We start from the raw sequence: 23,958 nt of genomic DNA on the forward strand, positions 1-23,958 counted from the left end.
ACAACCCTAAATAACTGGATGGCAAAGTCTAATCTTGTATTGCTTTCTTAGTGTTTATTCGTATATTATTGTTGTTTAAAAAATAATAATAAATACATTACCCTTTTGTGAAACACCACCTGCTGGCAATTCCGTCTGTGCTACAAAACGAAAATGTGGTGCTATAGCTGATGCCATGAAAGTGTGACCCCTTCTACTCAATGTTCCTTTCATATGCAGGGTGCGAGGGGGCCATCCAGGAAGGTCTGCAAAGAGTGTTGTCCTTGCTAAGGAGCAGCTATTCAAGGTGACTTCAAGCCCAGGTACCTAGTATACCTTATTTTTTGACCGGTGTGATATGGAGCGGGAGAACAGGGCCTTACACACACAGTAAGAAGGCATGCAAATATGCTGGCAGGGCACCCACATATACCAACTGATACAAATGTGGGTCTAAAGTGAGGTGTTGCATAAAACATTCTTGCACACCAAAGACCGCTCTGTAGGTGCAGAACAAGGTCTCACTCAGGCATCATATAAAGCCGACACCAAAATGAATTTAGTAAGAATTTTACAAATACTATTAAGCGAGAAAGTGATCTGTGGAGCACACAGACGCCACTGGGTGACGCCCTTGCACCTACACATACGGGAAGTGTATATAATGCACAGCCAGGACAGTAGCACATGGGCAGAGGCACTGGCATTAGAGAAGCGACTTTTGCGCACTTAGATAGGGGAGGACAGTGCCCTATATCTACAGGGAGGATGGCACTGGCATTAGAGAAGAGACGTCGGAATTACTTACCTTTGGTAACAATGTATTCGGTAGAGACGAGTCTAGCCGCAGATACCTTAACGTAGAATTATCCCCAGGCTTGAGACTGGATCTGGAAATTTTTTGCCCAGCATCCCTGCACGCCAGGGGGACGGCATAACACGACTCCGCCCAGGCGTTGTCCGCGTACGTGACGTCAGCGAGGTCACATAAGTCCCACCCCGGCGCACCTACGTCAGTTTTCTTAGGAGAACTTTTCCGCTCCACAACGCGGAGCCATCAGACAAAACTGTGAGAGTATGGGAACAGTGTGCAAAAGAGCAGAAAAATTGGAAAAAGGAATAGTGACGAAGAACACCATAAGGAGCAGTGTCAACACTGCAGCACTCAAAGGCAGGGGAAAAGGGAAAGAACAGAGCAGTCACCCTGTCAGTATGTAGACAGCACCCCCCTTGGAGACAAGGAACTCATGTAAAACGGCATGACAACATGTAGCAGGACTAGAACCCAACCAAGAACAATGAAGGGGAACCAGGTCCAAGACAAGCAGGAACGACAAACCTCCAAGGCAATCCCCCAGCACAGATTGCGACAACCCCCCAAACAAACAAAGGGCACAGGCACGGCCAGAGGACCCCAACCCAGAAGATAGCAGAGGGGCCATAACCCTAGCAACAAAAAGGGGAGAAGGAGGAGAGGGAGAGAGTGAAGGCAATCCCCAATCCCGGGGCAACAAGAGCAGGATGGCACAGGAGCACCTCCAAACCCATCCTCCAATGAAAAGCAGAGTTTGAAAATGTGCCACCTTAGGACACTTCAACAGCACTAGCAGGATATGAACCCTAGTCCTGTGAGATCCTTTGCCTCCAGAGGCACAAGACTTACCATTGAGCTATAGCCTCTGGCCCAAAGAGGAGGAAATGAACAAGAAACAAGACAAATCATCCCGTCAAAAAGAGCGAAGGGATGCACTCACAGAAGACATAGCCACCCCCCGGGAGGCAAGTGCAGAAGACCAAGCCAAAGGTCATCGCAGAACGGGGAGGAAGGGCGGGCCGTGAAGGAATCTGCGGCTAGAATCATCTCTACTAGATACATAGTTAACAAAAGTAAGTAACTCGTACATCTGATAGAGACTACCAGCCGCAGATTCCTGAATGTATAATAGATACCCAAGCCATACCCAAGGGGAAGGAGGGTCTGCAAGAGGAATCCACCAGCCTGGACATAACAGAGGGTCCCACCGGGGACTAGTCCACGGACTAGGCGAGGAGCCCCGTCGCCCAGGCAAGGGGAACCCCTACAAGCAGAACACCACCGATCCCAAGGGGGGGTTGGGAAGAAGAAAGAAGAGGGAGCCTGTTCACACTCAACAGAGGAAACAAGGGCGAGGCAAGGGGAGGCCGAAGCACCCCACACCCATACAAGGCAACAGAACCTCCATCCAAGGCCACGGCAAGGAAGAGAAAGAAGAGCAACCTAGAGGTTCTAAGGAGACGAGGGAAAAAGAAGGCAAGCCCCCCCACCGGGAGCACACCCTGCAAACAGGGCAGCTGAGCCCACCAAGGCCAGAAGTCAAAAGACCAGACAGAACGGCACCGACAGCAATAAAGCAGTCGGAAGCAGAACGAGTAGCCCGGGGCAGCCAGAATAACCGGGCAAGCCGCGCCTGAACGAGGGAGGAACACAAAATCCATCTCAGCCCCAGGACAGAGAAGAAAGGTGAAGAAGGGCCCGGACACACCTCAGAGAGGGACCCGCATACACGACCCAACAAGAAGAAGAACCAGAGCCACGACGTCAGGCCAGACAGCACGCAGACCAGGCGAACAGCGCAGCGACCCCGGAGAAGGACACCACGGGACGCCACCAAGGCATTCCAAACCAGCAATACAGGAATTGCACCTGCAACATACGTAAACGCAATGGAGAGCAGAGGCCCGAAGGCGACCAGAACTCCCCAGCATAGAACAAGCTATATAACAGCTACCACTACCCCACATAGGGTATGTTAAGTCCCAAGACATGAGAACCCTCTTAGGAAGAAACTTCCGCAGCAGAGGACAACAGAAAGAGCCGCGAGTAAAAACCCCTGCGGAAGGCTTGTCAGCAGCCAAAGAGACAAGCATTTGCAATGCAATAGGTCTCGCATTTACCAGAGTTTGAGCTGTTGGCTTTGTAAATGATAATGCCTTTTTATTTATGTTTTGGTTTTTAAAACATAAATAAAAGGCATTGTCATTTAGAATGCCAATAGCTAAACACTCACAAATGCGATACCTGTTGCATTCCAAATTGTGTTTAGAAAACTCATGGAATGCATTTGCAGGGGCTCACTGTGATTGATGGCCGGTATAAGGAGGCGAGATATAGGACGGGCACTTTATAGCTAATGTTGTTACAGATGCATTTGAACAGAATGCTGTCACTTGATGGGAGTTTATTTTTGTATATAAACTAACAGGAATGATTTATGTTTCGGTTTTTAAGTACCAAGGAAAATGCGTCCTAAAAATGCATTCCATGTTGGGAAAAAAAGAAAAGCAAAACAGAAATCTAAACTGTTAGTTTATTTTAAAAACCGTCAGGTGAACGTGCTGTGTTTATAAAGCACATTGAATGCAAGAAATGCATTGTGGGGGCTCACTGTGATTGATGGCCGGTATAACAAGGCCAGGAATGCCTCTTTCGGTGCAGCAGGGTAAAACGACGAAGTTGGAGGAAATAAAAGCAAGCGCCCTGAACCTCCCACCCAATTCTGGAGGGTTGGAATGTAAGATCCCTGCCATATCAGTAGGTGACCCCAGTCAGTTTCTGAAAAAGTAAACATGCAATGCAGGCATTTATTTTTTATTTAATAAAATGACAACAATGTCGTGCACACGTTTAAAGAGGCTCCTACCTGAAGGGTCGAGTGCAGAAGTGGAGGACGTGCTGATAAAAGTGAGTGCAGACGGGGTGGATGTGCCGATGGAATTTAGATAATTAACCGCACTAACGAACTCCCGTAGGGTGAACCCGACATTTAAAAACACGGGCAGAAAGACATAGGCGGAAAAAAACAATTACAAGTGATAAGGAAAGGTTACCTGTGTCAGAGAGAGATTACAGCCACACTGTTTAGTGTCCCATGAAGCCCATCATGCACTGTAAAGGAGGCGGGAGAGCCGCGGAGTAATAAAGGTTCAGCAACTTCTCCTCCACAGGAGGCGATGATAAATCTGTGTGCGTCTTCATGCACAAAACAAAAAGGGTGGAGGGGGCAGGGGAGGAGGGGGCAGGGGAGGAGGGGTCCGGGGAGGAGGGAAGGGCCAGAGGGACTTGATGGGAGTGGTGGGGGGGAGGGGGAGGGTATAGAGAGGGAGAGGAGGAGAGACAGGACAGGGGGAAGCAGCAGAGACACGGCGGGTAAAATAAACAAACACGGCTGGCAGGGGAGGGGGCGGAGAGGGGAGAGGTGCGACACGGCAGTAGGAGGAGGAGGGGGGAGGAGAGTAGGGGAGGCACGGCCTAGCGGCAGGCAGGCAGGGGAGGAGAGGAGGAGGGGGGAGGAGAGTAGGGGAGGCACGGCCTAGCGGCCGTGCAATCAAGTAGTGAGGGGGCGGAGCTGGGGGAGGCTGTGAGAGAGAGTAGGCAAGGCAGGCGGCTGGGGGCATGTGCACGCGCTTTTAAGCTCAATGCACATGCGCATTGAGCTTAAAAGTCACGGGCACTGCAAGGAATCGCCACGATTCCTTGCAAGTTAGATAAAGTCTGGATGAGCCCCTATAGTCTCGCTTGCTCGATGCGCATGCGCATCGACAGGCGAGACCTAAAAAACCAGAAGGCCTAATCTCTGGGCCAACCTGGTGTAGATAACCCAGAACAAAAACACACAGTGAAGAAGGGCCGGCCAGAGGCCAACAGACCACAGTCCCAACAAAAGGACTCGAAAGCACATAGATCACACAACTGGGGTGACCCGCCCCAACAAAAGAACAGCACCCAAAGACCAGATCAACTCGCAGGTCACTGAGGAGGAGAACGAGGCGAGGAGGAGGAGGAGGAGGAGGAGGCCGAAGCCCCCCAAGAACCTCCGGATAGCCGAGTCTTCCGGGGCATGGAACGAAAGAGTGCCATCGAAGGGAAGATCCACCGGCCGTTCCCTCACATTTTCCGTGAACACACTGTCCCGAAGCCAAGCATGGGGGCAAAGGGCAACCGAAGAAGCCATGGCACGACCAAGCACCTCTGAGATGTCCAGAGCGGAACGAAGAATAAACGTTGCCAGCTCCTGGCCATCCGACGCATGGTGCCGCAAATCAACTCCAGCATCCTCTTGAGAAGCGGCAGATCCAAGGGACTCCGCCGACTCCCACAAGCAAGAGGTGGCCCTAGCCAACATACATAAAATGTTAAGAACCCGCAGGGCCGCACTGGTCGAAGCGAACATATTGCGTCCCCATGAGTCCAGCCAGCGGGCCTCCCGTGATGGTGGAGACAACAGCGGCGGCAGGGATGGGATGTAAAAGCAGTCCGCAAAAGGGGACTCGAGGGATGGAGGGACTGACACACCGAGTCACAAGGTGCTGGAAGGTGCTGGTGCAGAAGGTGTTGGATCCCCCGTGACGAGTCAACGACCCGACGCCTGTCCGGTGCCATAGAGTTCGCAACCTGAGGCAGGACGTCATCATCGTCCAGCGCCAAAGAAGACGCCGGACAGGCCTCCTCCACACCACACGGCGCAGGAAACCGGGGCTGGGCCGGAGCCGAAGCATCTAAGGGCCGGAGCCGGAACGGCACCGACTCGACCTCCGACGAGGCAGCCACATGCGTGGAGGGACGAGAGGGACCCGGGGTGCGACAAGGAATCATTCGCCAGCCTTGACCCATGAGGGGGCGAGAGGGGCCCACAGCGGCGCCAAGGCCGACTCGATCTCAGACGAGGCAGCGGCCTGCTAGGAGGGACGAGAGGGGCCCGCAGAGGGACGCTGGGTCCCCCGCAGCCTCGACCCATGATGGGACTAGGGGGGTCCGCCGTCCCCTGTGGCGCAGCCAGGGTCAGCAGCCGCCAGCGCCGTAGCGGCAGCACCTCTGCCTCAGACAAGATCGCCGCCTGTCCATAGGGCCGAAAGGGGATCGGGGATGCGACCCGGGCACCGGCGACCTCCCGCGACACCACAGGGACTCCCGCGGGAGTTTGCGGCTAAGTAGAGGCGCAGTGGTCCAAAGGAAGGAACCCCGAAGGGCTGCAACCCAACGGCACCACATCCTCCGAGCCTGGATCCGAGCCAGTCGGCGCCTTAGCCGACGGCGACGCTGCAGAGGGACCCGCACTGCGCAAGGGATCCGCCGACGTCCCAGGAGGGGAAGGAGGAGGAGGAGAAGCCAGCGAGGCTTGCAAAGCCGCCGCATGTCTCCATCTCGGCTCTCGATGCCCCCTCACCGGGAAACGGTGGATAGCGGGACGTCACGCGGGGCCGCATCACCCACGGGGAGCCCAAGCCCCCAACAGAGCGGAAACCAGCCCTCTGGAACAAACTGCAACACTTACCGACAGGGGAGCAACGCTCATGCGGCTTAGAAGAAGGATGAGGACGACTGCTATGTCGAAAACTTTCCGCAAAAGCTAATCGAGGTGACGAAGCCGATCTGGACATGCGAGCCGAGAGAAGTTGCATCCGGCGTTCCCGCCGAGACTTCGCCTTCAACTGTTGGCACGCCTCGCAATCAGTGGAGCTGTGATCTTCCTCCAAACACTACATGCAAATCAGGTGAGGGTCCGTCGCCGACATCAGACGTCCACAAGATGAGCACGTCTTAAAGCCCGAAGGCATCCGCACACTGTTCCCACAAACACGCACAATAGCGAAAGGGAAAGGGCTAAACCGGCCCAGAGCACAAACTGGATCAGCGTTGCACGCGGAATAGGAAAAAACTGACGTAGGCGCGCCGGGGTGGGACTTATGTGACCTCGCTGATGTCACGTACGTGGACAAAGCCTGGGCGGAGTAGCGTGATGTCGTCCCCCCCGACACGCAGGGATGCTGGGCAAAACATTTCCAGATCCAGTCTCACGCCTGGGGACAATTCTACGTTAAGCAATCTGCGGCTAGCAGTCTCTATCAGATTCTAGCACACCCATCATGGCACACAGGCCCCACCCTGGGGTAAGAGAGTCGTGCATGAAGTGTCTAGTATATAAAGACACACAGAGAGGGGAACCCAATCCCTCTCTTGGCAGAGAAGTGTGATCGTGAAGGCTCACAGAGAGGGGCAGCATCACACAGATGGCTGAGGAGCATCAAAACTGGCTCATGGTAAGAATTCTCAATGAACAGGCACAGACAGAGGGATTTCTATGAAGAAACGCTAGCCAGCGTGCACCTGCACAGAGACCCCTTGTGTGGAGTGCCTGCACAGATACTCACAAGACTTGCTGGTAGGGGTGCGTACAGACAGGCTCACTCCACTCTCGGTAGCGAATGCCTCAAACATGGCACCTCATTCACACCAGGATGTATAGCACTTACCTGAAGCTCAATCCAACCAAGACTGATTGCCTGTTATTTGCAAATACTCAAAAGCTGGCTCAATGACGTGCACTTTGACGGCTTCAAATCCCAACTTATACAAATGCAAAGTCTTTTGGATTCTCCCTGGACACCAGTCTCACCCTCAAGGAACAGACTGTCAGGAAAGCAAAGACTGGCTTGTACCAACTCTATCAACTGAACAAAGTGAGCCAGGTCCCCCCCAGAGAAGCCCTTATGGGCATTCTACAAACATCAACAAGTCTATGGTGTGAAGAAATCTCCCCCACATTAGTGTATGAGAGAGGGGTTCCCTTTTGACTTATTGTGAATAAATATAAGCACAAGATCCCTCATACTGATGGAATACCCCCTGTTGGCCAGCACCATCTTCAAAGGCAGCTGCATAATGTATAAGTTCCTTTTAAAAAGCTGTTACGGCATGTACCCTCACCTCCTGGCTGATGAGCTCCCAACTCTGGGGGCTCTCAGCACACCGCCAACAACAGCACCATCAGAGTGGATGCTGTGAAAAGTTGGCCTGGCATATGCTGTCCACTATTCTAGTGGGCCTCTTGCACCAGTCCAAACGACTCTTATTGACGGTAGGTTTAAGACAACCTTTATAGACAAGCTATCCTAGTGGTAGCTGTGGAGAGCAGCCTTCAGGCTAAGTCTTGAAGGAATGTAAAGCAGCTTGTTTTACCAGTCTGTAATCTCATAACTGACCAAATGAAAAGAGAACCACACCAGGTATATATAAAATATATATGTATGTATTCTAAACACATCCGTCTAGTCTCTTTATGAAGCTAGAGGCAAAAGAACACAAAGTAAACTTAATTCGCACACAGTAAAATAGCACAGTACACGTTTTGCCATAGGGGCCTCACAAACCATATACTAAGAAAGTGGTATAAGTACTGCTGTGAACATAGAGACAAGGCCTAGGGTCTGTAGAACCGCTGGGGCAACCAGGAACCACCCAAGGTATGGACGCAGGAGACCCACGGGGGACGCGTGCAGTGTCTAAACACAGCCGCAAATTACTAATGACTTCTATGGAGAAAGTTGCGATTAGATTTTTAAGGATTAACGACACTTAGGAATGGACTAGGAACATACCCCTTCAGTACTGGACAGTTCAAGAGTCAAGACCCACGGGAGCACCAAAGTAGTCATGTTACCTCACCCAGGGAAGCCGGGTGCACAGGTGTCTTTTCGTATCAGGTTTCGTCGTTGTTTCCTATAGAGAGCTGCAAAGAAGTGCTGCAGGCGACCAGATGAAGTGTCCGGATGGATCCAAGGGTGGATCAAAGATCTGAAGAACCTGAAAGCAGAGGGGACAGAGTCTGGGTCACTAGCCAATGACCAGGGAGGCAGTAAGTAGACGCCCATCGATGTCGGGTGATTTCAGGTGCAGGAGGTGAAGCTTGACTCTTCAGCCACAAGGACCAGGAGGCGTCAACGACAACCAGGAGCTGGATTCAAGCTGTCCCACGTCGGATGTCGAGTGCTGAAGCGTTGGTATCCGGATTGGACCCAACAAGCCTTGGCAACAGCAACCCAAGCAGAATGCAGAGATTGGCTTTGGAGCAGAAAAGCAAGGTCTGAGAGACTCACCCTTTGGAGGGGAGTCAGGGCACATCTGGAGCAACCAGGGAAGCCCAAGAAACAAAAGAATTACCTTTGTGGGGACCCACCAGACCCACCAGTCAACGGACCAGGGATCGCAAAGGGGTCTCAAGCAGAAATGCTAGAAGAGGGCCCACGGAACACTTGTGGAGTGTAGGCTCACAATCTTCGGTGCAGATGGTGCTCAGGGCTAAGACTACGAGTAGCCCAATGCACAACTTCGGGACAGCTCGGGAAGTAGATGCACTAGCGAATGTGCATGGTGTCCAGGAGTTCTGGTTCCACGTCTCTCGTGATGGCTACAGGTCTCAGCTTTGCAGGGATCTCGTGTCGGCCTCGGAGATGTCTGGAAGTCCGTGTCCTATGTTGCAGATACTTCGGGATCCGGCGGGAGCCTCGAAAATGCAGACCGGCAAGATGCTTCTTTGGTGCCTGTTTAAACAGAGGGGTCACTCTTTGACCCCAAGGGAGATCCTTCCGTCTTCTAGCCGAAATAGAATGTCGAAGTTCCAGGATATATGTTGCAGAGTTTCGTCCAGGTTGATCTAAAGTCCTAGGGACTGGGTTCCTATACTTATACTAAGGTTAGGGGTTGGACTAACTTGAAGGTCCATCCTATGGGAGGACCTGGGGAGGGGGTGGTTACACCCCTTTCCCTTTTTCCAGTTTCGCGCCAGAGCATTTACTGAATGCACCCACCCTGCCCCAATACACTAAAGCCTGTCTGGGGAGGTGGTTACACCTCTCTGGACAGGAAACCTATTGTCCACGCCTCCCCTGCCGGAGTTTCGTCCAGCAGCAGGAGGCCACACCCGTGTCTGTGGCAGCAGAATCCATTTTGTGATGTTGGGGCTCTTTTAAACTATTACCGGTCAGGTACGTGTGTACATGTCTTCTCTCTCCAGAAGGGTGGAATTCTACCCCCGCCACCAGGACTGGCGGGGAGCGGAGGGGGGGAGGGGGGGGGGGGTTCCAAAGTGTTTGATACCAAACACAACATGTTTTGATGCAGCCATTCCAAAGTTAGCATTTACCGCGAGGTTATAATGCACTTAAGAGTATATGGCATGGTTGTATCACAGAACAGCTATAAGGAAGGGATTATGAAAGCTGCAGAGGGGCTCAGCTCATGCTTGGGCACCCTCTCACACAAAACCAAGCACTCTGCCTTCAGGAATTGTCAAGGCCTGCCATAGGAGTAACTTATAGGTTTATATGTGTCTGTATATATATAGGTAGATATAGGTATACTATATCTTAGTAAGGGGTACAAGTACCACCTTACCCAGGCAGCAGTAGCAGACCAGTGGTGTCATTTTGGAAGGCTTCCCAGGGGTGGCATAAAACATGCTTCAGCCCCTGGTAGGCCACTGGGGTACCTATGCCCTTGGTACCTAAGGTACCACATACTGGGGACTCACAAGGGTAACCCAGTAACCGATCTGGAGTGTACCTAATGTACATGCAATCAGTTTAGAGAGGAAGCAGCTAGGCTGGGGTCCTGGTTAGCAGGTCCACAGCCAGAGTAAAGTCAATAAATAAGTGAAACCCAGCAAAAAGTGGAGGTAACCATAGTAAGCAGATCCTACTCTCCTATAGATGCAAAGAAGTGTGAGAAGGAGAAAACAATGCGCCCAGTCTTCTCCATCTATGCATCCAGGATATGGTACAATATCACTGCATCTAGCAGGACTGCTCCAACAGTAGAACAGCGCTGAAAACACGCCTCAGGAAAAAACACAAAATCACTAGGCACTAACAGTACATCTGAGCTCCGAGAACCCAGGTAACTCTTTATTAATCTGTTGACTGACCCTGCACTTCTGCCTTTATATATACATACGAACACAAACAGACACACACACACACACACAGGTAGGGGTGCCGCTGCACAGACACGCAGGCAGGGGTGGCGCTGCACAGACATGCAGGCAGGGGTGCCCTCTCTACAGAGGCGCAGGCAGGGGTGGTCTCCACACAGACACGCAGGCAGGGGCGGTCTCCACACAGACACGCAGGCAGGAGCGGTCTCCACACAGACACGCAGGCAGGCCGCCCTCTGCCCAGAGAGGGGGGCAGGGGCGCCCTCTGCCCAGACACGCGGTCAGGGGCGGCCTCTGCACAGAAACGCGGTCAGGGGCGGCCTCTGCACAGACACGCCGGCAGGGGAGGCCTCTGCACAGACACGCCGGCAGGGGAGGGGGCCTCTGCACAGACACGCCGGCAGGGGGGGGGGGCGTCTGCACAGACACGCCGGCAGCGGGGGGGCCTCTGCACAGACACGCCGGCAGCGGGGGGGGCCTCTGCACAGACACGCCGTCAGCGGGGGGGGGCCTCTGCACAGACACGCCGGCAGGGGGGGGGCCTCTGCACAGACACGCCGGCAGGGGGGGGGGGCCTCTGCACAGACACGCCGGCAGCGGGGGGGGGGCCTCTGCACAGACACGCCGGCAGCGGGGGGGGGCCTCTGCACAGACACGCCGGCAGCGGGGGGGGCCTCTGCACAGACACGCCGGCAGGGGGCACGCCGGCAGGGGGGGGCCTCTGCACAGACACGCCGGCAGGGGGGGGCCTCTGCACAGACACGCCGGCAGGGGGGGGCCTCTGCACAGACACGCCGGCAGGGGGGGGCCTCTGCACAGACACGCCGGCAGGGGGGGGCCTCTGCACAGACACGCCGGCAGGGGGGGGCCTCTGCACAGACACGCCGGCAGGGGGGGGCCTCTGCACAGACACGCCGGCAGGGGGGGGCCTCTGCACAGACACGCCGGCAGGGGGGGCCTCTGCACAGGCACGCCGGCAGGGGAGGGGGCCTCTGCACAGACACGCCGGCAGGGGAGGGGGCCTCTGCACAGACACGCCGGCAGGGGAGGGGGCCTCTGCACAGACACGCCGGCAGGGGAGGGGGCCTCTGCACAGACACGCCGGCAGGGGAGGGGGCCTCTGCACAGACACGCCGGCAGGGGAGGGGGCCTCTGCACAGACACGCCGGCAGGGGAGGGGGCCTCTGCACAGACACGCCGGCAGGGGAGGGGGCCTCTGCACAGACACGCCGGCAGGGGAGGGGGCCTCTGCACAGACACGCCGGCAGGGGAGGGGGCCTCTGCACAGACACGCCGGCAGCGGGGGCCTCTGCACAGACACGCCGGCAGGGGAGGGGGCCTCTGCACAGACACGCCGGCAGGGGAGGGGGCCTCTGCACAGACACGCCGGCAGGGGAGGGGGCCTCTGCACAGACACGCCGGCAGCGGGGGGGGCCTCTGCACAGACACGCCGGCAGCGGGGGGGGCCTCTGCACAGACACGCCGGCAGCGGGGGGGGCCTCTGCACAGACACGCCGGCAGCGGGGGGGGCCTCTGCACAGACACGCCGGCAGCGGGGGGGGGGCCTCTGCACAGACACGCCGGCAGCGGGGGGGGCCTCTGCACAGACACGCCGGCAGCGGGGGGGGGGCTCTGCACAGACACGCCGGCAGCGGGGGGGGGGCTCTGCACAGACACGCCGGCAGCGGGGGGGGCCTCTGCACAGACACGCCGGCAGCGGGGGGGGCCTCTGCACAGACACGCCGGCAGCGGGGGGGGGGGCCTCTGCACAGACACGCCGGCAGCGGGGGGGGGGCCTCTGCACAGACACGCCGGCAGCGGGGGGGGGGGCCTCTGCACAGACACGCCGGCAGCGGGGGGGGGGGCCTCTGCACAGACACGCCGGCAGCGGGGGGGGGGCCTCTGCACAGACACGCCGGCAGCGGGGGGGGGGCCTCTGCACAGACACGCCGGCAGCGGGGGGGGGGCCTCTGCACAGACACGCCGGCAGGGGGGGGCCTCTGCACAGACACGCCGGCAGGGGGGGGCCTCTGCACAGACACGCCGGCAGGGGGGGGCCTCTGCACAGACACGCCGGCAGGGGGGGGCCTCTGCACAGACACGCCGGCAGGGGGGGGCCTCTGCACAGACACGCCGGCAGGGGGGGGCCTCTGCACAGACACGCCGGCAGGGGGGGGCCTCTGCACAGACACGCCGGCAGGGGGGGGCCTCTGCACAGACACGCCGGCAGGGGGGGGCATCTGCACAGACACGCCGGCAGGGGGGGGCCTCTGCACAGACACGCCGGCAGGGGGGGGCCTCTGCACAGACACGCCGGCAGGGGGGGGCCTCTGCACAGACACGCCGGCAGGGGGGGGCCTCTGCACAGACACGCCGGCAGGGGGGGGCCTCTGCACAGACACGCCGGCAGGGGGGGGCCTCTGCACAGACACGCCGGCAGGGGGGGGCCTCTGCACAGACACGCCGGCAGGGGGGGGCCTCTGCACAGACACGCCGGCAGGGGGGGGCCTCTGCACAGACACGCCGGCAGGGGGGGGCCTCTGCACAGACACGCCGGCAGGGGGGGGCCTCTGCACAGACACGCCGGCAGGGGGGGGCCTCTGCACAGACACGCCGGCAGGGGGGGGCCTCTGCACAGACACGCCGGCAGGGGGGGCCTCTGCACAGACACGCCGGCAGGGGGGGCCTCTGCACAGACACGCCGGCAGGGGGGGCCTCTGCACAGACACGCCGGCAGGGGGGGCCTCTGCACAGACACGCCGGCAGGGGGGGCCTCTGCACAGACACGCCGGCAGGGGGGCCTCTCAGCACAGGCATCCCCTAGTGAAGTGGTCACAGAATGACTTAGATACTTGGGCTTCTGACATTTACCTGGAGGGGTTTGTAGGTAATAGATGTATGAATAAAGGTCTCTTCCAAACAGCCAACAAGTATTCTAGAATATACGTAAACATAAGGGGTCCCTAGCCATGATGACAGGGGGTCACTGGAATAAAGAAATACATTGTGGTTTCCATGATAAGTGCCACCGGAGGACCTTTGTAAGAATACAGACATCGGGGGCCACGATTTAAGAGACGTAAGTGTTTCCTTGTGTCCACAGCTGTCAGGGTTCTCCAGAATAGAGACGTTAGGATTCTCTGGTACACAAAGACGCCAGAGTTCTGTGGGGTACATGGACGCCAGGGTTCTCTTGGATACAAGGACGCCAGGGTTCTGTGGGGTCAATGGACGCCAGGCTTCTCTGGGGTACAAGGACAACAGGGTTCTGTGGGGTAGAAAGACGCTAGGGCTCTGTGGGGTAGAAAGACGCTAGGGCTCTGTGGGGTACATGGGCGCAAGGGTTCTGTGGGGTACAAGGACCCCAGGGTTCTGTGGGGGTAAAATGACGCACCGGTTCTGTGGGTTACGTGGATGCAAGGGTTCGCTCGGGTATACAGACGCCAGGGGTCTATGGGATAGAAAGATGCCAGGGTTCTGTGGGGTACATGGATGCCAGGGTTTTCTGGGGTACAAGGACGCCAGGGTTCTGTGGGGTACATGGATGCCAGGGTTTTTCTGGGGTACAAGGACGCCAGGGTTCTGTGGGGTAGAAAGACGACCGGGTTCTGTGGGGTAGAAAGACGCTAGGGCTCTGTGGGGTAGAAAGACACAAGGGTTCTGTGGGGTACATGGGCGCAAGGGTTCTGTGGGGTACATGGACGCCAGGGTTCTGTGGGGTGCAATGACATCAGGGTACTCTTGGTGTTACAAGGACGTCAGGGTTCTCTGGGGTTACAGGGACGTCAGGGTTCTCTGGGGTACAAGGACGTCAGGGTTCTCTGGTGTTACGAGGACGTCAGGGTTCTCTGGTGTTACGAGGACCTCAGGGTTCTCTGGTGTTACAGGGACGTCAGGGTTCTCTGGGGTACAAGGACGTCAGGGTTCACTGGTGTTACAAGGACGTCAGGGTTCACTGGTGTTACGAGGACGTCAGGGTTCTCTGGTGTTACAAGGACGTCAGGGTTCTCTGGGGTACAAGGACGTCAGGGTTCTCTGGGGTACAAGGACGTCAGGGTTCTCTGGGGTACAAGGACGTCAGGGTTCTCTGGGGTACAAGGACGTCAGGGTTCTCTGGGGTACAAGGACGTCAGAGTTCTCTGGGGTACAAGGACGTCAGAGTTCTCTGGGGTACAAGGACGTCAGAGTTCTCTGGGGTACAAGGACGTCAGAGTTCTCTGGGGTGCAAGGACGTCAGGGTTCTCTGGTGTTAGAAGGATGTCAGGGTTCTCTGTTGTTACAAGGACGTCAGGGTTCTCTGGTGTTACAAGGACGTCAGGGTTCTCTGGTGTTACAAGGACGTCAGGGTTCTCTGGTGTTACAAGGACGTCAGGGTTCTCTGGGGTGCACAGACATCAGAAAACAGTTGCACACAGACTTGGTGGGGGGGTCTACAGCACGCACAGACACTGAGGCTTCACTGGTAGACGCTCATTTAAGACCCAGATCTTATTGTACAATGATGTCACATGCTGTACTCCTGACAGGACATTCAGGCCTGAGCAAAAGGAGTAAAGTCAGTGCAATGAGCTACATGTTTATAGGCATGTTATAAGAAGGCCCAGAAGTGTGGGGTTTTGGGCATACATACAGATGCGGCTAGCTGCGGCACACAGGCACATGGGAGGGGTTCAAAGCCACAGATGTATGGGGTTTGGGCGCTAGCACACACAATGGGGGTCAATGATACAGAACATCTGAGGGGTGGGTCTGGCATACAGACATGGAAGGGGCTCCGAGACACACACCCAGGGAGGAAAGGATTCTAGCACACAGACGAATGGGCTCGGTGTTCTGCACACTCAAACCTTCCTACCTGACTGTGCATGAACTTCAGATTAATCCCTTCCAGAGTGACCTGCAGCAGTCCTCCTTCGCCAGATTTCATGTCTTGAACCGGGAACTCTCCACCGAGCTCCGGACCTAAAGGAAAACACAAGTGTGTGAGAAATGAAGACACTCATCAGTACCACTCAGCAATGTCAGATATATGTGTGTGACAAAATTGGCTTTCCCAAGTCCATGAGGATTCTCAGACCAGCATCAAATACAGAAAGAAGTCCGAAACATGAGTGAAACATGACAGCACCAACGATTAAGCCCGCAGTGGATGTCAGATCTAGTGTATTCAATGTGGGAGTGCCAGGGCCCCCTTCAGATCGTGCCCACTCACTCAAGGTTTCCTGAACATGCTTTGTTCGTCTCCTCTTGTGTACCGGGTTGAAACAGACTATGGTACCCAGAAGACTACTCTACAACTCAAATCAATATAAAGGCAACAAGTGCACGTTTCAGCGAGCACTTCTAAGTGGGACTTCCTGGTTCATCCCAGAACAGCACCTGAAACTCTCATTCAGTAACTTGTGCTCTCACCAATCTACAATGGGAAATGCCTTCTGACCGGTCTCACTAAAACTCATCCTGCCTGCTGAATTCAGTACAACATGCAGCAGACTGCTCGGTTTCATGGACACAAAACGTGGCCATATTTCTCCAGTACTGATAGAGCTTTTGTGGCTGTTCCTGGTATCCAGAGCTCTCCACAGGCAGATCGACATTACAGGGCCAGGGACACTGCCACCCTGAGGCCATGGGTTTTAATTAAAATATGAGGTAGGTTCAAGCGCTCCATAGAAACTGAACTCTGCTCCGAGGACTCTCAGCTTTCAAGAAGGAACATACAATCACCCAGGCCTTTTTGGGCAGTGTAGCCAAACTGGAACTTTCTCCCCTTCCAGCCTTCTTACCATTGTGCTATAGACACCGTTAAGATAGAGATGAAACTGCTCGTCTTCCATAGCAATCCTCTGATCTAAATCTAAGATAAGCTGCTCTACTTCCCTCTTCCAGGTTCTTTTCTCGCCCCCTTGCTCTTATCTCCTCTCCAGACTCTCTCAGCTGAAACCTGGCTCCTCACTTACTTTGCGACCCAGACACTCCCATTAATCAGGCTGCATATAGGTGACAGCCCACATGCCTCGAACAGGTGATCTTCATACAGCCATTGCTTTCGTTTTTTTTAAATATATGGAACTTAACCGGCACTTATTCTGAAGAACTCTTTCTCCTTCTGCTATCTCAATTTACTAACACATTCTCTTATTCTTTACTCAAAGGAGATGAAGAAAGGACATCCCAAACAACATTTAAATAGCTTCTCATGACGTCTTGCCTCCACAATGTCGTCTCTGGATGTGACGGATAGAAGCAGCACTGAACTAGCACTGGGTGGAAATGATACTCCCCGACACCGATGGGACAGACGCAGAGCAGCAGTGTATTACCAGATATTCCCCTGGTGCCGCCTGTTTAACAAACTATGAATCCCTCAAACTCCAAGGAGCCCTTACAGAGGGTCGGCATCTAAGCAGACACTGGCCTCCGATGGAAGTATCTTTGCACATACATCTGCCGGAGTTAAGCACACGTTGACTAGCTTTGGCAGCCTTTTGTCCCTAGAGACAAATGCGCACCAATCCTTCGCACAGACAGTTCGACTACAAGCTGCTCCCCGAGGAAGCAAGGTGGAGTTTCTTCCTCTGGAATCTGATTTTGGGCTCAGAAACACAATGTGCACATCACTGTTGAACAAATTCTGGGAGTGGACAACATATGTACCCAAGAAACCTTCAGCAGTCGTTCACTAACAGAGACTGAATGACAAACAACCCCTTGGCATTTCAACGGAGAGCCACGCTGCTATGGGACCTTTGTGCAGCTCAACCCGGGAAGGTGGAGATGTACAGGTTCACAAAGAGAAATGTTCTAATCATGGTGGTTGCTTGAAGCATTACCAATGACCCCAGTAACTCTCACACTGCAGTGCAAAATGAAGAGGGAGCTGTGTATACTTATCGTAATAAGTCAGCATACCCCAGGCAACACTGGTCCATGGACAGTCCAAATGAATGCAAAACACGTCCCACTCGGCTATCCAGGAACCCAAGGGGAATACCCATCTGGATCCATAAACCCAAGGCGAGTACACACCTGGATCCTGAAATCCACATGGAGCACCCATCCGGATCCAGGAAATCATGGGGAGCACAAGTCCGGTGCCAGGAATCCATGGGCTGTACCCATCCAGATCCAGGAATCCACAGGGATGAATCATCTGGATCCAGAAATCCAAGGGGAGTACCCATCCGGATCCAGGATCCACGTCGAGCACTGATCCAGATGCAGGAATCCACGGGGAGCACCCATCCACATCCAGGAATCCAAGGGGAGTACCCATCTGGATCCAGGAATCCACGGGGCGACCCATCCAGATCCAGAAACCGATGGGGAGTACCCATCCAGATCCAGGAATCCAAGGGGGAGTATCCATCCAGAAACAAGAATTCATGGGAGTACCCATCCAGATCCAGGAATCCAAGGTGAGTATACATCCAGATCCAGGAATCCAAGGTGAGTATCCATCCAGATCCAGGAATCCAAGGGGAGTACCTACTCAGTTCCAGGAATCCAAGGGGGAGTATCCATCCATATCCAGGAATCCAAGGGGGAGTATCCATCCATATCCAGGAATCCAAGGGGGAGTATCTATCCAGATCAATCCAAGGGGAGTATCCATCCAGATTCAGGAATCCAAGGGGGAGTATCCATCCAGATCCAGGAATCCAAGGGGAGTATCCATCCAGATCCAGGAATCCAAGGGGGAGTATCCATCCAGATCCAGGAATCCAAGGGGGAGTATCCATCCAGATCCAGGAATCCAAGGGGAGTACCTACTCAGTTCCAGGAATCCAAGGGGGAGTATCCATCCAGATTCAGGAATCCAAGGGGGAGTATCCATCCAGATTCAGGAATCCAAGGGGGAGTATCCATCCAGATTCAGGAATCCAAGGGGGAGTATCCATCCAGATCCAGGAATCCAAGGGGAGTACCTACTCAGTTCCAGGAATCCAAGGGGGGGTATCCATCCAGATTCAGGAATCCAAGGGGGAGTATCCATCCAGATCCAGGAATCCAAGGGGGAGTATCCATCCAGATTCAGGAATCCAAGGGGGAGTATCCATCCAGATCCAGGAATCCAAGGGGGAGTATCCATCCAGATTCAGGAATCCAAGGGGGAGTATCCATCCAGATTCAGGAATCCAAGGGGGAGTATCCATCCAGATCCAGGAATCCAAGGGGAGTACCTACTCAGTTCCAGGAATCCAAGGGGGAGTATCCATCCAGATTCAGGAATCCAAGGGGGAGTATCCATCCAGATCCAGGAATCCAAGGGGGAGTATCCATCCAGATCCAGGAATCCAAGGGGGAGTATCCATCCAGATCCAGGAATCCAAGGGGAGTACCTACTCAGTTCCAGGAATCCAAGGGGGAGTATCCATCCAGATTCAGGTATCCAAGGGGGAGTATCCATCCAGATCCAGGAATCCAAGGGGGAGTATCCATCCAGTTCCAGGAATCCAAGGGGGAGTATCCATCCAGATTCAGGAATCCAAGGGGGAGTATCCATCCAGATTCAGGAATCCAAGGGGAGTATCCATCCAGATTCAGGAATCCAAGGGGGAGTATCCATCCAGATTCAGGAATCCAAGGGGGAGTATCCATCCAGATTCAGGAATCCAAGGGGGAGTATCCATCCAGATTCAGGAATCCAAGGGGGAGTATCCATCCAGATTCAGGAATCCAAGGGGGAGTATCCATCCAGATTCAGGAATCCAAGGGGGAGTATCCATCCAGATCCAGGAATCCAAGGGGGAGTATCCATCCAGATCCAGGAATCCAAGGGGAGTATCCATCCAGATTCAGGAATCCAAGGGGGAGTATCCATCCAGATTCAGGAATCCAAGGTGAGTATCCATCCAGATCCAGGAATCCAAGGGGAGTACCTACTAAGTTCCAGGAATCCAAGGGGGAGTATCCATGTAGATTCAGGAATCCAAGGGGGAGTATCCATCCAGATTCAGGAATCCAAGGGGAGTATCCATCCAGATTCAGGAATCCAAGGGGGAGTATCCATCCAGATTCAGGAATCCAAGGGGGAGTATCCATCCAGATTCAGGAATCCAAGGGGGAGTATCCATCCAGATTCAGGAATCCAAGGGGGAGTATCCATCCAGATTCAGGAATCCAAGGGGAGTAACCATCCGGAACTAGGAATCCATGGTCCACGCGGAGTACCCATCCGGATCCAGAAATCCATGGGGAGTGCCCATCCCCATTTAGCAGTCAAGGGGAGTATTCATCCTGATCCAGGACCAGAGAGGAGTACCTATTTGGATCCAGGAACCCAAGGGGAGTACACATCCGGATCCAGGAATTCAAGGTGAGTACCCATCCGGATTCATCCAATGGGAGTATCCATCCAGAACTAGGAGCTGAGCTGAGTACCCATCCGGATCTAAGAATCCAAGGGAGTACCCATCAGGATCCAGGAGCCGAGGGGAGCACCTATCCAGATCCAGGAATCTACGAGGAATAATCATCTGGATCCAGGAATCCAAGGGAATACCCTTCTGGTCCCGGAATCCATGGGGAGCACACATCCAGATCCAGGAATCCAAGGACCCATCTGGATCAAGGAATCCACAGGGAGCACCCATCCAGATCCAGGAATCCAAGGGGAGTACCCATCCAGATCCAGGAATCCAAGGTGAGTACCCATCCAGATCCAGGAATCCAAGGTGAGTACCCATCCAGATCCAGGAATCCAAGGTGAGTACCTACTCAGTTCCAGGAATCCAAGGGGGAGTATCCATCCAGAAACAAGAATTCATGGGAGTACCCATCCAGATCCAGGAATCCAAGGTGAGTATACATCCAGATCCAGGAATCCAAGGTGAGTATCCATCCAGATCCAGGAATCCAAGGGGAGTACCTACTCAGTTCCAGGAATCCAAGGGGGAGTATCCATCCATATCCAGGAATCCAAGGGGAGTATCCATCCAGATTCAGGAATCCAAGGGGGAGTATCCATCCAGATTCAGGAATCCAAGGGGGAGTATCCATCCAGATCCAGGAATCCAAGGGGAGTATCCATCCAGATTCAGGAATCCAAGGGGGAGTATCCATCCAGATCCAGGAATCCAAGGGGGAGTATCCATCCAGATCCAGGAATCCAAGGGGAGTACCTACTCAGTTCCAGGAATCCAAGGGGGAGTATCCATCCAGATTCAGGAATCCAAGGGGGAGTATCCATCCAGATTCAGGAATCCAAGGGGGAGTATCCATCCAGATCCAGGAATCCAAGGGGAGTACCTACTCAGTTCCAGGAATCCAAGAGGGAGTATCCATCCAGATTCAGGAATCCAAGGGGGAGTATCCATCCAGATCCAGGAATCCAAGGGGGAGTATCCATCCAGATTCAGGAATCCAAGGGGGAGTATCCATCCAGATCCAGGAATCCAAGGGGAGTATCCATCCAGATTCAGGAATCCAAGGGGGAGTATCCATCCAGATTCAGGAATCCAAGGGGGAGTATCCATCCAGATCCAGGAATCCAAGGGGAGTACCTACTCAGTTCCAGGAATCCAAGGGGGAGTATCCATCCAGATTCAGGAATCCAAGGGGGAGTATCCATCCAGATCCAGGAATCCAAGGGGGAGTATCCATCCAGATCCAGGAATCCAAGGGGGAGTATCCATCCAGATCCAGGAATCCAAGGGGAGTACCTACTCAGTTCCAGGAATCCAAGGGGGAGTATCCATCCAGATTCAGGAATCCAAGGGGGAGTATCCATCCAGATCCAGGAATCCAAGGGGGAGTATCCATCCAGTTTCAGGAATCCAAGGGGGAGTATCCATCCAGATTCAGGAATCCAAGGGGGAGTATCCATCCAGATTCAGGAATCCAAGGGGAGTATCCATCCAGATTCAGGAATCCAAGGGGGAGTATCCATCCAGATTCAGGAATCCAAGGGGGAGTATCCATCCAGATTCAGGAATCCAAGGGGGAGTATCCATCCAGATTCAGGAATCCAAGGGGGAGTATCCATCCAGATTCAGGAATCCAAGGGGGAGTATCCATCCAGATTCAGGAATCCAAGGGGGAGTATCCATCCAGATTCAGGAATCCAAGGGGGAGTATCCATCCAGATCCAGGAATCCAAGGGGGAGTATCCATCCAGATCCAGGAATCCAAGGGGGAGTATCCATCCAGATTCAGGAATCCAAGGGGGAGTATCCATCCAGATTCAGGAATCCAAGGGGGAGTATCCATCCAGATTCAGGAATCCAAGGTGAGTATCCATCCAGATCCAGGAATCCAAGGGGAGTACCTACTAAGTTCCAGGAATCCAAGGGGGAGTATCCATGTAGATTCAGGAATCCAAGGGGGAGTATCCATCCAGATTCAGGAATCCAAGGGGGAGTATCCATCCAGATCCAGGAATCCAAGGGGAGTATCCATCCAGATTCAGGAATCCAAGGGGGAGTATCCATCCAGATTCAGGAATCCAAGGGGGAGTATCCATCCAGATTGAGGAATCCAAGGGGGAGTATCCATCCAGATTCAGGAATCCAAGGGGGAGTATCCATCCAGATTCAGGAATCCAAGGGGAGTAACCATCCGGAACTAGGAATCCATGGTCCACGCGGAGTACCCATCCGGATCCAGAAATCCATGGGGAGTGCCCATCCCCATTTAGCAGTCAAGGGGAGTATTCATCCTGATCCAGGACCAGAGAGGAGTACCTATTTGGATCCAGGAACCCAAGGGGAGTACACATCCGGATCCAGGAATTCAAGGTGAGTACCCATCCGGATTCATCCAATGGGAGTATCCATCCAGAACTAGGAGCTGAGTACCCATCCGGATCTAAGAATCCAAGGGAGTACCCATCAGGATCCAGGAGCCGAGGGGAGCACCTATCCAGATCCAGGAATCTACGAGGAATAATCATCTGGATCCAGGAATCCAAGGGAATACCCTTCTGGTCCCGGAATCCATGGGGAGCACACATCCAGATCCAGGAATCCAAGGACCCATCTGGATCAAGGAATCCACAGGGAGCACCCATCCAGATCCAGGAATCCAAGGTGAGTACCCATCCAGATCCAGGAATCCAAGGTGAGTACCCATCCAGATCCAGGAATCCAAGGTGATTACCCATCCAGATCCAGGAATCCAAGGGGAATACCTATCCGGATTCAGGATCCACGTCGAGCACCCATCTGGATCCAGGAATCCACGGGGCGACCCATCCCGATCCAGAAACTGATGGGGGAGTACCCATCCAGATCCAGGAATCCAAGGGGAGTACCCATTCAGAGCTAGGAATACAAGGAGAGCACAGATCCGCATCCAAGAATCCCAGGGGAGTACCCACCCGGATCCAGGAATCCATGGGGAGTGCCCATCTCGATCTAGCAGTCGAGTAGAGTTTCCATCTGGATCCAGGAACCCAAGGCGAGTACCTATTCGGATTCAGGAATCCAAAAGGAGTCCCCATCCGGATCTAGGAGCCGAGGGGTGTACCCTTCCGAATCTAGGAGATGAGGGGAGTACCCATCCGGATCGAGGAATCCAAGGATAGTACCGATCCGGATCCAGGAATCCAAAGGGGGTATCCATCCGGAACTAGGAGCCGAGTGGACTACCCATCTGCTTCTAGGAATCCACGGGGAGTACCCATCAGGATCCAAGAGCCGAGGGGAGCACCCATCTGGATCCAGGAATCCACAGAGAGCACCTATACGGATCCAGGAATCCACGGGGAATAATCATCTGGATCCAGGAATCGAAGGGTAGTACTCATCTGGATCCAGGAATCCATGGGAATGCCCTTCTGGTCCAGGAATCCACGGGGAGCATTCATCGATATCCAGGAATCCACGGAGAGCACCCATCCAGGTCCAGGTTCCAAGGACCCATCTGGATCCAGGAGTCCACAGGGAGCACCCATCCAGATCCGAGAATCCAAGGTGAGTACCTATCTGGATCCAGGAATCCAAGGGGAATACTCATCCGGATCCAGGAATCCATGGGGAGAACCCATCGGAACCAGGAATCCATGGGGAGCACCCATCCGGTGCCAGGAATCCACGAGCAGTACCCATCCAGATCCAGGATTCCAAGGGGAGAATCCATACATATCCAGAAACCAATGGGGAGTACCCATACGGTTCCAGGAACTGAAGAGGAGTACCCATCCGGATCCAGGTACGGAAGAGCAGTACCCATCCGGATCTGAGAATCCATGGGGAATACCCACCTGGATTCAAGAATCCATTGGGAGCAC

The 23,958-nt window shown here is 54.4% G+C and overlaps 1 protein-coding gene across 11 annotated transcripts in view; it reads right to left on the reverse strand.

The window, feature by feature from the left end:
- The window catches only part of MADD (MAP kinase activating death domain), an 853,817-nt gene that overhangs the window by 295,593 nt on the left and 534,266 nt on the right, over positions 1 to 23,958 (reverse strand). For all 11 annotated transcript variants that reach the window (XM_078684455.1, XM_078684462.1, XM_078684460.1 and 8 more), the window contains one exon: positions 15,583 to 15,689. In XM_078684455.1, the coding sequence (XP_078540581.1) occupies positions 15,583 to 15,689 (107 nt within the window). The remainder of the gene's footprint in view (positions 1 to 15,582; positions 15,690 to 23,958) is intronic.

Source organism: Lissotriton helveticus, chromosome 3_2, assembly GCF_964261635.1.
Source record: "Lissotriton helveticus chromosome 3_2, aLisHel1.1, whole genome shotgun sequence".
Taxonomy (NCBI): Eukaryota; Metazoa; Chordata; class Amphibia; order Caudata; family Salamandridae; genus Lissotriton; species Lissotriton helveticus.